Source organism: Hyperolius riggenbachi, chromosome 5 (genome assembly GCF_040937935.1).
Source record: "Hyperolius riggenbachi isolate aHypRig1 chromosome 5, aHypRig1.pri, whole genome shotgun sequence".
Classification (NCBI taxonomy): domain Eukaryota; kingdom Metazoa; phylum Chordata; class Amphibia; order Anura; family Hyperoliidae; genus Hyperolius; species Hyperolius riggenbachi.
The window spans coordinates 313,819,699-313,834,712 of record NC_090650.1 but is presented as its reverse complement, the minus strand read 5'-3'; the positions used below and the strand labels follow the sequence as shown (position 1 = coordinate 313,834,712).

Below are 15,014 nucleotides of genomic sequence, written 5' to 3'. Positions count from 1 at the left end.
GTTATGCAGTGAAGCACAGCACACGGTCTTTTGGATTGAATCTCACCGGATGCACTCTGAACGTCACATAGACTTGCTATTGCAGTGCGCATTTCTGCATTAAGATGCCTACATAAAGGTTCACCACAACACCCCACTGTGAATGTAGCCTTAATTTATTTATGTAGCTTAAAGAGACTCTGAAGCGAGAATAAATCTCGCTTCAGAGCTCATAAATAGCAGGGGCACGTGTGCCCCTGCTAAACCGCCGCTATAGCGCGGCTTAACGGGGGTCCCTTCACCCCCAAAACGACCACTGCGACACTTGGTCGCAGATTTGGTCGTGATTTATTGCTTCCTGGAGGCAGGGCTAACGGCTGCAGCCCTGCCTCCAGTCGCGTCTGTCAGCGGCGCATCGCCGCCTCTCCCCCGCCCCTCTCAGTGAAGTAAGACTGAGAGGGGCGGGGGAGAGGCGGAGATACGCGCTGACAGATGCGCGTGGGGCAGGGCTGCGGCGGCTAGCCCTGCCCCAACCAGGAAGCGCTCCCCGGGTGTATCAAGGGGGATTTGGGGGTGAAGGGACCCTCGTTAAGCCGCGCTATAGCGGCGTTTTAGCAGGGGCACACGTGCCCCTGCTATTTATGAGGTCTGAAGCGAGATTTATTCTCGCTTCAGACTCTCTTTAAAATCCATCCAAATTTAAAACTGAAAGACAAAGAGCGCATATAAGTGCTATGAGTTCAGCACTGCTCTGCCTTTATTACATTCCAAAATCAGTTTTTTTATGCTGTAATGTAATATGTGTGTTGCCTGCTCTCTTCCCTATGCATAGCTAGCAGAGACCCAGACTCCCCACATAGCTGGCTGGTCAGAGAAACCATAGGATGCAAGTGTACAGAGCCTGTGGTAATTAACTGGAGCTCAGACTGGCTGGATGAGTGAGGAAAGCTGTGGTCAGAACTTGTTATAAATGTATAAATAAATGTAAAAAATAATCAGAATGTTGGGTAATGTGGAAAGACTTAAAAGCCTCCTTCGGAGGTTTTTTTTTTTTTTTTTACTGTCTAGTCATCTGTGAAAATGTTCATCAATTCCTGTAAACACAAGAAACGGGGAAATCAGGTTTTCTTTCCTGTAGACTATGTTAGACTGCCCTACTCATTTTTATTGCTGTTCCTCCTTTTCCTGTCTCCAGGACTACTAGTTTTCATATTAAAGACATGCAGATCCATGGAGGTCTCAGGGACAGGAAGTGAGGAGAAATCTCTCCAGTGGGAACACGTACAGCAATAAAAATACTGATAACATTTTTAATCCCTTCCCACACTATTTAAAATAATTTTCCCTTGAATTAGGCTTTTCAATAGTTCATTCGTTTTTGACTTCCAACAATAGATACACTACTATGCCATAACTCTTGGCGGATGTGCACATGTCAGTGCAGCCAATAAACAGCAAGCAACATGAAGCAAGCTACAACAAAATGAATGATCTGTATAGCGCTGTCAAGCAGAAGCATGGATTAAACAGGGGTCAGTAGCCACAAATGTACAATACACAGAAACACAAAGTCAATATTAGCCAGTTACCTCCTCATGAGGCTTGCCATCCAACAGCTGTGTGTCATGAGTCTTTGAGCCATGCTGCACTTCTTGAGCATAACTATCAGCAGAAGCATCAACAGCCCCATCTTCCTCTTTATCAGTTTCCTCACTCCCTTTCAAGCAAGAAGCAATGACTGCATTTGCCTTAGCTGCACCATCATACTGCTCTGCACTTAGTTGCGTAGCATCCCCGCTTGCATGCACATTCCCAGTCTCCTCCAAACTGATTATCCCCTGCACAACCTTCTCTTTTGTTCTCTGTGCTGCATCCTCTGCGCCCTCTCTTGTGATCTCCCATTCCGTCTTTGCTTCAGTTTTCTGAAAAATAAAAAAGTATCATTATTAATTAAATACTAAAATGGTTCACAAGAAAATTCTTATTCAAAGGTTCTTGCTCAGTGTAAGCAAGAGTTGCATGGGATGTCTTATGATGTCCTACAAATGAAGGTTATCGCTGTGTTCAAAATATTAATCATGCTATACATACCTTTGTATTTTAAAAATTAATATTGCGATAAGGAAGAAGTTGTTGCAAAGCACAAATATTAGAAAAATGAAGCAAAAAAATCAGTTCCCGCTAGTGTTTATTCCTAGTTTAAAGCAACAAAATGCAGCCAGTGCTGAAGTAATGGTTTTACATGTTTCCTTAGCCTAGAACACCTAGGCAGGGTCTAAACTAGCCACATAGAGGTTTACAAGTCTATGGTGTTGTGTGACCACTTCTACTGGTTGAAGTTTTGTATCAATAGTAAATTATATTTTTCATAATGTTACACCGTGTTTTAATGCAGAAATACTCCTGCATCTGAGTCCACAGATTCCTGTAGGCATAATAACGTGTCCTTGGCCCATAGAAGATTCAAATAATATTTTCTAGTTTCAGAATAATTACTTTTACAATGCTGCACTTTTTATGCTACAGGGAATGCAGGCTCCTCTAGAGTTACTTTATAGGTTACACCTCAATTGTCCAACTCCAGTCCTAAAAGGCAGTATTTATGCCAGTATTCTGGGATGGGAAGAGCGATTTTACTTGGTGAAGCACGTTACCTCATTTGCTCATACCAGGTAGGGCAATGCTACATAGCAACAGCTATTCACTAATCATAACAACTTGCTACTATGGTTAGTTGCAAATACTAGAGACTGTCTGCTATTGCTGGCAACTTTATTAAGTATAAGTCTAGATGTAGCTTCTAATGGGGGCGACTCAGTCACTGCGACTGAGTCACCTATGCTACATGAACCTTACTAGAAAAGAATAGAAATGTGTAAGAACTTGGCCCTTGGGGACTGAAGTTGAACAACTGTGGATTATACCTAAATGTAAAGACCACACTAAACTACAGGAAGTGTAGGGTTGTTTGTTGGTTTTGTTTTATTTTTGTTTTACAGTAAATAGGATTAGAGTAAAAAATAACTCCCTTTCCCCATTTAAAATAAAGGCACATGGGATCTACTTAGTAAAAAAGGTTCCCAGATGCCTTAAGAAGCCAGCAGGACATATGCAATACAGGCTTTTCACCTGCTTCCTGGGAGGGTGATATTTACAATTGCACAGGGCAAAAAGAACTCGCTGGCAGATTATATTGCTCAATCAAGTTTTTTTACCAGCTGGGAGGGAGATGCTAAATGGAATTAAATTAGGTGCCCAATTTTAGAACTTGCCAGCACTTATTGCTGGTGAATTTATGAATTGCTAAGGGCCCAGTGTGGATTAAGACAATGATTGCTGGGGAATATACTGTTAAAATGAAACCCAGGCAAGCCTCAGGTCATAAAATAGATACTTACTGGGACACTGTAAAAGTTCCAGGCTGTGCTCCTCTTCATGCAGGAGCAGTTCTGACTTACTTTGCAGGTGCAGCTGTACTCCGCCTGCACTCGTGCATGAAGACGACCACAGCCTAGATCTGAAATCTGACAAGCTCTTGTCAGATTTCTTTCAAGGGTGTTCCGGAGGATGGTGTGGAAAACCTCTACAGGATCCAGAGGCTTCCTTCTTAGGCAAGTATCCATTTTTTAACCCAGGCTCGCCTCACATACACTTAAAAGTGCCCTCCAATCTGTTTAACACAATAATCAGGCCATATTCAGGGCAAAACTTCTCAAATTAGGAGTGTCTCAATTTTAGCAATCCAAGTGTCCCTATGCCCAAAGAAAAACTGTCTATGTGATGGTTTTCCAGAACTCATTTATTGTGTAGAAAATGGAATGCATACAGTTTGCTGGGTGCCATTCGGTTTATACTGCTCCAGCTATCTTGTGCCAGCGAGCTCTCTGTAGTGTATCTGGTTGTGGACCCAGGGTAACCCATAACTAACTATTAACCTAGAGTGACATTTCTAATTTGGTTACTATATTGTTTTGGACTAGGGAAGATCAAGTCAATCTCCTGTACCGACCTTACACTTCTCATTTTCTGTTTTACAGTGTGACATGTAGGTAAATGTTAAATGCTTATGTACAGATTATATTACTGCATTGCTTAAAGGGACTCCGAGCTCACGAAAAAAAGAAAAGTTGTACTCACCAGGGGCTTTCTCCAGCCCAGTGCTGGTCGGGAGGTCCCACGCCGGCGTCCTGGCTCCTCTCCTTCTCCCCGCTCCGGTATAGCTGACAGGCCGCAGCCCGGGCGACACTCGGTGGAGTGTCGGGCTGCAGCTTCCGCGTATGACGCGGATTACGTCACACGCCGGCCGCCTCGCGTCATCACGGCGGCCGGCGTGAAAGTACTGCGCATGCGCGATTAAAGCGCGCATGCGCAGTACTTTCACGCCGGCCGCCGTGATGACACGAGGCGGCCGGCGTGTGACGTAATCCGCGTCATACGCGGAAGCTGCAGCCCGACACTCCACCGAGTGTCGCCCAGGCTGCGGCCTGTCAGCTATACCGGAGCGGGGAGAAGGAGAGGAGCCAGGACGCCGGCGTGGGACCTCCCGATCAGCACTGGGCTGGAGAAAGCCCCTAGTGAGTACAACTTTTCTTTTTTTCGTGAGCTCGGAGTCCCTTTAATGGGCCACTTTCCCATATGATTTAAAAAAAATATATAATTAATAATACTATATTTGTATTATACATATGTGGATGCCTCCAACACAAAAACTCTCACTATATATATTTGCAATTGTATTGCTATAACCAGTTTGAGATTTTTTTCTTTCTAGTCTAGTCTTCCATAAGCTTTTCCAGAAATTAAAGTGGGAATCATGATATTCAATACAACATCCAAAGTGCAATATTGTGAGCTTATCTGAAACATTTGCCTTCATTTTTATGTATACTCAACGGACCACTAAATTAAAGAGTTGGAGAGAAAGTGCATTTATTTATGCTTACGCATGATTCTAGCCTATTTCTAGAGTATAATAACACAGCACTGAAGCCTCCTTGTCAAATATAAGTATTTTATTTATTTCCCTCTTGCTTCTCATTTTACGTTCCATGAAATGCAAAACGCTTCGCAAAAGAATTTCCATTACTTGGCAAGGAATAGCCAACACTCTGCATAATTTTGTCCTCCAAGCTTCTGTGTATTTATCGTATACATTTCAAGAAACATTTTATCTAGAACATTTTCAGAGATTATCTAAATGGTTTCAAGTGTAGCCGTGAATTTCCATCACTGTGTTATTGAATTACGGAAATGGCAGGTCACATTAACCTGTCTTTTCAGTGTCAATCTTAAAAAAATAAAAATCATACATTTATTACAATAAGTAGTTCTGTAATAGAGCTAATAAGCACATCCAATCAAGCAGCCACCTGAGCCCAGTTCTGTGAAGTAGTTGTAACCTCTCCTATGAACTCAGATGGCTTTCTTGTAGACTCTAACAAACTGTAGATATCAGAACCATCCATGAGTTTGTCACCAGAGGACTGCTTAGTCTAAACAGACAAGAAATGAAAAATCAGAGGACAAAGACATACATCGGAAAAAAAGTGACAGACACAGACCGTCATAACATAAGTAACAGGGGGAAGTGTTAAGTAGATTAGTTATATTAATAGAGAAAGTTAGGTTTTGTTGAAAGAGCACTTAAACCTAATACACAAGTCACCTTACATAAACAAATCAGAAAACAGCATTTAGCAATTTTGACTGAAGGCATATAAAAATCAAAGTGATTAAGGTGGAAATGTAAAGGTTATATATAGTATATTTGTTTATTTGTCGATTATCTACTTATTACATTTAGTCACAAATATAAATTTAAATACTAAAAGGTGCGCTTTAAAATAAATAATAAATTTGTTTTATTTATTGTGCTCAGTACTAAAAATAGTATACAAAAAAAGGTCTATTTTACTACTTGCCTAATAAACCTGTCAAAATATGTATTACAGTATTTTGCTATTCTTATGATTAACAGGAATTATGGAGGTGGTAAGAACTTCAATAAATGTGTATTTGTGATGGGAGGAGGTGTTTCCAGTGGAGTGCAGAAGAAATTTGGATAGAAGAGATTGTTAAGAGTGGTATCTGGAGGGTAGTATGATAATGCATGAAGATTGCAGAGATCTTAGTAGGACAGAGGAGAAAGATCTAGATCCTTTAAAGTGTAACTGTCGAGCATAAAATCAAAAATAAATTCTTTTCATCTGGTTAACAAGTAATAAGGATGCTAATAAGGCAATCCAAAAGTTAAAATCTCTATTATTTTTCTTGTTTATAAATGATCATTCCCCAGTCTATCAGACTCTTATTTGGTACGTTGCCGCAAAAATGAAGTTGTAGGGCATGCTGGGTTGTCCTTTTTTTGCTTCTGTACATTAGTTAAGTCTGAGAGGAAATGAAGAAGCAAAAAAAGACAACCCAGCATGCCCTGCAACTTTCTTTGTGCGGCAACGTACCAAATAAGTCAGGTAAACTGGGGAATGATCATTTATAAACAAGAAAAGTAATAGTGATTTTAACTTTTGGATTGCCTGGTTAGCATCCTTATTACCTGTTTACCAGATAAAAATAACGATTTTTGATTTTATGCCTGACAGTTACACTTCAAGTAACTGGCAGCTAACGGGGTGTGTGAAACGCTTGGCAAAGCGGTGCAGCAGTTGAGGAAAGAAGTGATGGCCAAGTGAAACAGGGTTCTGAATGGATTGAAATGATGGCTGTCTGTAAGTAAACAGGCCAAACAGGAGGACGTCACAATAGTTGAGGCAAGATATAGTTGAAGTGTTTTGTGATAGCCGGTATTCTCTTTGGGGAATTTTCTTTAAATTCTTGTTATATTTACGGGGCACCAACTGAAGAGAAATCTCACCATGGGGATACAAACACCAAAAAAAGTATCCAAAAATGGTTTTGGCTATCCTCGAACTTTAACTTGGTTTCAACATGTTTTGTGTGGCTGACGTTCACCTACTTCTTTATGTTATTAGTGATGCCTCAGAGAATGGTAAATCCTTGGGAGATTATAATGTCTGTATGTTGTGTCGATTCTGTATTTTGAGTATTATGTACCCCATGTTTGTTTCTTACTTTGTACAGTGCCACAGAATATGTTGGTGCTTTATAAATCAATAATAATAATTATGTACTACAAATAGGAAAATATTGTTTCCACTATATCAATATCACAAGTATCTTCCATTTAGTTTAGCTCTGAAAACGTTTACATACAAATCTATTTTTTTTTTCACTGGATCCTTTACATAAGGCAGCTTGTGTTTTAGGTTTACCAAGGCCTCCAAACTTACTCTGCAATACTGCTGAGCTAAGATTCTAAGCAACTTGCCATGGTTGCTTGAACACTGGTATAGGATTGCTAAAAGGCCAGAATATATAGCCAAATAACTCCAGAAGTGGAAGGGTGGCCACAGATGGCAAGATGTCTCACCAAGAATAACTGGTGATAAGATAACTACCTAACCTCTAAATTGTGAGAATGCATCGCAATATATGTAATCTTGGATGATGGACCTAAGTGGCACAATTTACAATCTTTGTATGTGATAACAAGTACTTTGAAAAGCACTTGTTAACATAGACCTACACAGCCCAATTCAAGCCTGAGTGTGTAGTCTAGCTGTTGAATTTGATTGAAACTGTGTCATCTATGGCCACCCTAACATGTAGCTCTCTGGACCCAGTGCAAGAAGCAATATCTGGTAGTCCGCTTTGGAGAGTTACATGTGCTGAGTTAGTATCTAAAAGAGAAAAAAGAAATCCGAGAGACAGGAGATAGAATAAGTAATAAAAACATAAACACAATACAGTTAAAACACAAGCCATCAGGGGAGGAAGCTATGAAGGTTAAGGACATGGCAAAACATACTTAAAGAAAACTAGCACACATCTGTAATGCCTGTAAGGAAGCAGAGGCCCTATTCAACAACCCAAATTAATATAAAATCATTGAGGTGGACCTAAGAGAAAACCTTAATAGTAAGCAATGTGGCAGAAGCCTATGATAGCCGATCGCCATAATTGGCTGGCTGTGGGGAGGGAGTGAGGGTATTTAAAGAAACAGTTTTTTTTTTAAACAACAAACACGAATATTTATTATAAAAAAAAAATAAACATGGGGGGAGCGATCAGACCCCACCCACAGAGAGCTCTGTTGGTGAGGAGAAAAGGGGGGGGGGGGATCACTTGTGTGCTGTGTTGTGCGGCCCTGCAGCTTAGCCTTGAAGCTGCAGTGGCCAGTTTTACTAAAAATGGCCTGGTCACTAGGGGGGGTTTAGCCCTGCAGTCCTCAAGTGGTTAATGAAGAAAATTGCTCATTTTATACAATATTAATTTCTAAATTATAAATAATTTTTTCAAAGTTTTCCCATTGTAAAATCTTTTCTCACCCCGAGTTACATTTTTAATTTATCAAAGATGGTGACATGTAGGGAAAGTTAATTATTGTGGAATGTTTATTTGTTGTGAAGTGATCAGAAACAGCACCTGCTCTCCCAGAGTGCACTTATGTTCAGCGTCACTAGGAGGGCGGGTTTATATACCAATATACAGTAATATATGGCTATAAAAAGTGTTTCTTATGCGTAAACCAAGATAATTAACATAAAAGTGGGTATTCTGAATTCTTTTTTTTTTAAATCTACACGTCTTATGGTTCCTCTGTAAGATAATTATGTGCAGATGTTCTTAGATTATTTGGTTACTAATGGCATTCCAGTTAAAAAGGAATTATTGGACTACTTATTCTGATAGCTGACTATAAACATTTTTACCATTTTTTATTTTAAAAATCACTGCATATATTATTCTATGCTCACCCAGAACAGAGATGAATAGGTCATTCCATGGAGCTCCTCATCCTTCCTGGTCACCTATGATATGCTGTATGTAATAGCACATTGTATGGTACTCTAAAGCTATAGTATTCTATCATATAGTTCCAATGCTAGCAAGGAGGTAAGCTGCTGATAATGGGTGAAACCACATAAAAAATATGTATCATAAAACAGTAGTACAAGGTAATCCAGAATTGTACTTTTGAACAAAATTGGAAAGATTGCTGAATGTAAATGACTAACTGAAGTGAAAACAATTTCAGGGCTCAAGGCTAGTACCAGGCTGAGGGCCCTGAACTTTGCAAGCTTGAAGTGATTTCCACAAGAGCAGGGGCGTACCTAGAAAGCCCCGGGCCCCCCTGCAAAAAAAAAAATACCTGGGGGCGATCAGACACCACTAACAGAGAGCTCTGTTAGTGGGGAGAAAAGAGGGGGGGGGGGGGGAAATCACTCATGTGCTGAGTTGTTCGGCCCTGCAGCTTGGCCTTAAAGCTGCAGTGGCCATTTTAGTAAAAAATGTCCTGGTTAAGATATTACTTCCAGAAACTTTTGCTACTTTGATTAATGGTATAATTCGAAATCCAGTCTCCAAGTAACACCAGACTATACTTGCAATTTACTGAAAGCATTTTAAACCATTGCAATCAGCATTTATTATACCTAATAAACCTTTATCTAAGTACTGCCCATCATTACTGACTAGAATGGAATAAACCTTGGTTGCTTTCTTAAAGTATAGCTGTAACTTAAATAAAAGTTACATACTAACCCACTAGAGGGAATCCTCTACATGGACCAGAGGCTTTCCGAGCCCTCCTTGACCCCACCGCCTCTTCTTCCAGTACTGCACATGCACAAGTGCCTGGCTGTGCCTGCACAGTAAGCTAAAGCTGCTCCTTTGCCTTACTGGCAAGTGTGACCATGCTCAAGCATATGCTGTACAGCTGCACTTGTACACGGAGGGGAGGGCAGCCATAAAAACATATCTGACAAACTCTTGTTGGTTATATTCAGAGGGATCCTGCACAGTAGCAGTGGGCTCCAAAACATGGACTGGGAAGCCTCTGGACCACCCAGAGGCTTCCCTCTACAAGGGTAAGTAACTTTTTATTTTTAAGTTATAGGTTCCCTTTAAATAAGATCAGAGAGGCAAGGCCATATGGAGATTGAGGAAGGATACATTTAATTTAATTTTAAACCTTAAACTCACATAATATTTAAAATCAGGTGTTCCTTTGATCACTTCTTTATTTGAACTCCTCCCCCAACTTAAATGCGTAGGTGAAATGCGTAGGTTTATATAATTAAACAACTTAAGGCACAAGGCTAAGCATTGTTACAGAGAAATCAAATATAAATATTTTCCTGTCCACTCTAAGCTGTTGATTATTCATTTGTAAGTTGTTGTTTATGAGCTGCTGTAACACTGTTCTTTACATTATGTAATTTTTTAAGCTCAACAAATGCCAGCACTTGTGCTTATGTCCTTGCTGAATATTAGCATCTTTTGAGACCTTGTTGAATAGGGCCAGTAGCTGTTAGATCTGGGAAAATGCTGGCTTAAGCACACTTTTATTGTTACGGCAAGCAGTTACATTAATATATATTCAGTCATGGGTTTACATTCGGTTATAAAGCCTTACAACGCCTGCTAAGGTTGCTGCACTCATAATAAAAACAGATAAATAAAAGTTGGCTGCCAACATAAAATTAAGCTGCAAGTGAACACAAGGGGACTGTGAAGCAAGGGATGTCTGCAATTCATGCTTAGAATTGTGAGGCTGGGGGTCGTTGCCATTTTTTACCACCACTTTGGATGCAGCCGATTCAGTGACATAGTGAGCAGTAGCAATTGTGAATGGCTGATCTCTTGTATATCGCCACTCTGAAAGCTTCTTGTCCTTCCATGCTGGGACTTCCGTTTTAATTACTTCATAATCCGGATATCCTGCCCTCTTCTCAGTGATCACAGTTTCAACAACCTTCATGCTTGTCTCTGTGTCCTGGACCTTTTTCAATTCCTCATCTGCTGGACTAGCCAACAGAGAGTCTGACTCTTTGATGGGAGTCAGCGACTCTGACATTCGTCGTTTTGTGGGTGGTGCCTCTGGAATTTTTCTACTTTTTTCCTCGCTAACCGATTCCACAACCTCATACTTTCCCACCACAGGAATGAGTTTCACAATATCAGAAATGTTCTTTTCAAATGTCTCTCCGACTTCAAAACCCGAGGGCTGTGATATCTTTTCACCTTCTTTGCCTTTACTGGTCATAGTTACAATTTTGCCAGATACTGCGTCATATGATTTTCCTAATGTAAACATTTTCTGCCTGCTTTCCTCTTCTTTAGCTCTAATTTCCATTCTCAAGGCATCCAAAGTCGGAGTTCCAATGGGACTTGTTTTATACATCTCAGTTGGCTTTTCACTGCTCACAGTTGTCACCTTGTAAGTGGTAATGGTTTTTGTTTCACCATCAACTATCTTAGTGGGTACTTTGTCTATAATAACCCAATCCTCTGCGCCCTATATGTGAGATATAAAATCTAAATTAGAGTTTATCTGTCTTTATTTTAAGGCTCGGTATTCGAATAGAGACTATCTAGGCTTTCCAAATGCACACCACACATAAAGCTTATGGAAAAGCCGAGAAAAGTGGAGTTGCTGTTCATGACAACCTGCCAAGAATTGGCTTAAGTTTGGCACAGAAGGTAAAGTTAAATTCTCTGCTGGTTATGGACAACAGCTCTACTTTTCCTTTTAATAGCATGTAGCATGGTAGCCACACAAGTCCAAGCTTACAATGTGGACACTTAAATCATTGACCGTTTTAGTGTAGCTCAACTTCACTGTTAATGGATGGTTCTTTGGTTCTTTACATGAACCTTCCTTGGATAGTTCATGCAGGCTGTCATATTTACTTTACAATAGGAAGCCTTGACTAATATTAACAGTGGTCGATTTGCTCTAGGTTAAACAAATGAAAATTAACCTCTGGGGATGCAGGGATAGCTTTCTGCATAATGATTTGCTGAGAAGTAGCCACAGGGCTGGTGGCTCTTGCTTCCCGAAGTTTCTTCACTATGTCCCCTGGCTAGTGGAAGAAAAACCAATGAGAATCCAAGAATCACAAGCATTTACTTGAATTCAAAAGACAGCAGTATGTTCAGTCTTACTTAATGGAATATAGGTCTATGCATGCGTTTACTCAAATACTTCTGCTTGTATAAAAACACCTGAGGAAGTCGCTTTTCCATTACAGTGCATCTCAAAGCTTTGGTCATTTTATAAGAATAATTATGAGAAGCTGATACAATAATTGCAAGAGTACCAAACCAATACCACAAAAATACAACTTTTATATATAAATTTCTTTTATCTAATCTACCTGAGACGTAATCATGATTTTCATCATAATTTGTATGTGATGAGTTTGTATATCTAGTGTGTTACATGTAAAGCAGAAGGAAACTCCTAGATAAAGGACTCAAGTTACCATCACTTCTGAGTAATGCCAAGATAATGACATTTATACCAGAAAATACTCCCCCTTTCAGAGGGGTCTCAGCCAGGCATACAGTGTGTGCATGTTTCCGGGTCCTGTGATTTCTATGCCCTTACCTATCCTGAACAGAAGGGCCATACATGTGCTAACACTATCAAAGACAAGGGCTCACCCAGGGTAGCCATTAATCAAAGCAAGGGCTACAGTGAAAGTGAATCGTGCCAACTGATGCTGTAAAATACTTTCATAAACTTGATTAGCAAAGGGCGAATTCAGCTGTATAAACGGTATCAGAAGATGTGCACAGTAAATACCAATTAAACTTGACAAATCGATACAATAGTTTTTTTTTTCTGTTGAACCATGGCTAACTATGCTATAATTATACAACAAGCCAATGTCTTGTGTAATAATTCTTTACCTACTCATTGACCTGTTCTTTAAATGTTATTGTGTAAAGCAGACCTAAAATAAAATGTAAAAAAAATAAAATAAAACTGGGGGTAAGGATGCCTAGTCACTGCTTTATAATAATAAAACAAAAAACCCTCCTACCTAAGCTCCAGCTGGTCAATTGTATACTGGAAGAGCAGGCATGCCCCCTGCGGATATCACGCCCCAGGCTCTGTCACATGGGGTGAGGAGTTGTTGACTACCCTGAAAGTTAGAGGGACCTGCAGAGGGCCTCTAAGGCTTTAGAAGGGGGCTTTACCAGAAGTTTTATTTTATTTATTTTGCAGGTCAAGTTCGTGTTTTGCTATTTTACATTAATATTTTATATTCATGTAAATTCATTCATTTATAGCAAATAAAATAGGTACTCTTTAAAAATTAACAACACCTATCAAAAGGTTCAAGTGAATTTCTGGATGTCTAGGAGACCATTGATGACCCCAGCAGATACATTGAAAGATTAACTACTGGTGAAAGCAGCTAGATTAGACTGAGTCAACTGCCTAAAGGTTTTCCATGTGTGGTGCCTGCTATGCATATATAGGCATAATAGGTCACCACATGTCAGTAAACATAGCAACGTTCCCCACTGAGAAAACAAAGATCATTTGAAGTGTGGATAAAACTGTCCAATTTGCACTTTGCAATGTTTTTGTAGAGCAGTAGCCTAACCGTTCACAAATTTACAGGGTAAAAAAAGCAGCATCAATGTATATCGTAACATTTAATCATGCTGGGCACTGCTTCAATACTGACCTGAGATTCTAACATTGAGTAGCTTGTCCTTTCCAGTGAAATAAGTCTTTCTTCTCTTTCTCTTTCTTCTTTGGTCTGCTTAAAAAAAAATACCGGGTCAGGCTAAATTATCGATGTCATCACTTATCCCACTCCTCTGTACAACTGAAAAATGAAATTAATTACTCATCTCATTATCTGCAGGGTCAGAATGGGTGTGAAACTACAGCAATGAACTTGGGAACTTAACCTTGTAAAGTATGGAGTACTTAGAGTGAAAAGACATACATTAAGGCTTCAGTATGTTCTGGAACAGTGACTGGTTTACGCCTCCAAGCCATAACCATATTTCTAATGTTTTATTCCTGAGGGCAAGCTAGGGCAATAAGCGATTATTAATATTTTCCATCATGGGGTTGAAAAGTCTATACACTGTTTTCACACAACACTAGGTAAGTAGGTTGCGGTTACAATTGTTTTAGCCAGGTAGCTCATTGGGGATAGCTTTTCAATGTAAAATTATAAGAAATATGGTAGTTACTATACACATTTTGTTAACATTTTAACCACCTGTTTAACTAGTGGCCTGCAAGTGCTCCAGGTTGATTTATTTTAGAAAATGTAATTTTGTTTCTTAAGATCGATATTTTCTTGCTACCAAGTAACACACTTAGGCAGGGCGCACACACGCTAAAAAAAAAAAAAAAAAAAAAAAATCACACGTTTTGCAGCATAGCATGAAACTGTGCACTGCGGCACATACAGTAGAATCCCTTTATAGTAAACTCCAAGGGACCTGGCCAAGTAGTTTATTATATCAGACATTTACAATATCAGGAATCATGTTCATACAGTTTTATGGTTGGGACCTGAGGACTGCGTTTACTATAGCGAGAGGTTTACTATATCAGAGTTTACTCTAGCGTGATCAGGGCCGGATTTACAGCTCAGTAGCCTATAGGCACATAAGTTCTGGCGCCCTAAGCCACGCCCATCAGCACAGGACCCCCCCCCCAAGTCACACCCCTTTTTATGGAAGGTAACTTAGATATTAATAAAGACAAATAGAGAATACAAATAGCTGCAGTCGCACTCAGATCTGATTTCATGAGGGGCAGCCTGTCTAGCGCCAGTACCGAGTGATAGCAGGCGTCTGGTCGGTGCAGAAGAGCTCTGTTAGGCAGTAATTTCCCCGCCTATCAGCTGCCAGTCTGTAAGAGACCTTATTGGAGAAGAGTTGATTCTTGTGGTGGGCTGATAGTGTTCCGTTGATTCTATTGGCATGGCGGCAGTGTTTAGTTGATTCTTGTGGCAGACTGGTAGTAGTCGGTCAGTCCTAGTGCCAGGCTGGTAGTGATCGGTCAATCCTAGTGCCAGGCTGGTTTTGAACAGTCAGTCCTAGAGCCAGGCTGGTAGTGGTTGGCTAATTCTAGTGGCAGACAGGGAGTGATTGGTCATTCTTAGGGCCAGGCTGGTAGTGATTGGTCGATT

At 40.1% G+C, this 15,014-nt stretch overlaps 1 protein-coding gene across 6 annotated transcripts in view; it reads right to left on the bottom strand.

Annotated features, from left to right (window-relative positions):
- The window catches only part of EPB41L3 (erythrocyte membrane protein band 4.1 like 3), a 259,305-nt gene that overhangs the window by 24,092 nt on the left and 220,199 nt on the right, over positions 1-15,014 (bottom strand). For 2 of the 6 annotated variants that reach the window (XM_068237206.1, XM_068237209.1), the window contains exons 18-20: positions 13,545-13,622; positions 11,823-11,924; positions 1,569-1,901 (exon numbers count right to left, since the gene is read on the bottom strand). In XM_068237206.1, the coding sequence (XP_068093307.1) occupies positions 1,569-1,901; positions 11,823-11,924; positions 13,545-13,622 (513 nt within the window). Of the gene's footprint in view, positions 1-1,568; positions 1,902-5,348; positions 5,472-10,636; positions 11,357-11,822; positions 11,925-13,544; positions 13,623-15,014 lie in introns of all 6 variants that reach the window. The other 4 variants (XM_068237211.1, XM_068237210.1, XM_068237207.1 and 1 more) reach the window with 4 other exon arrangements.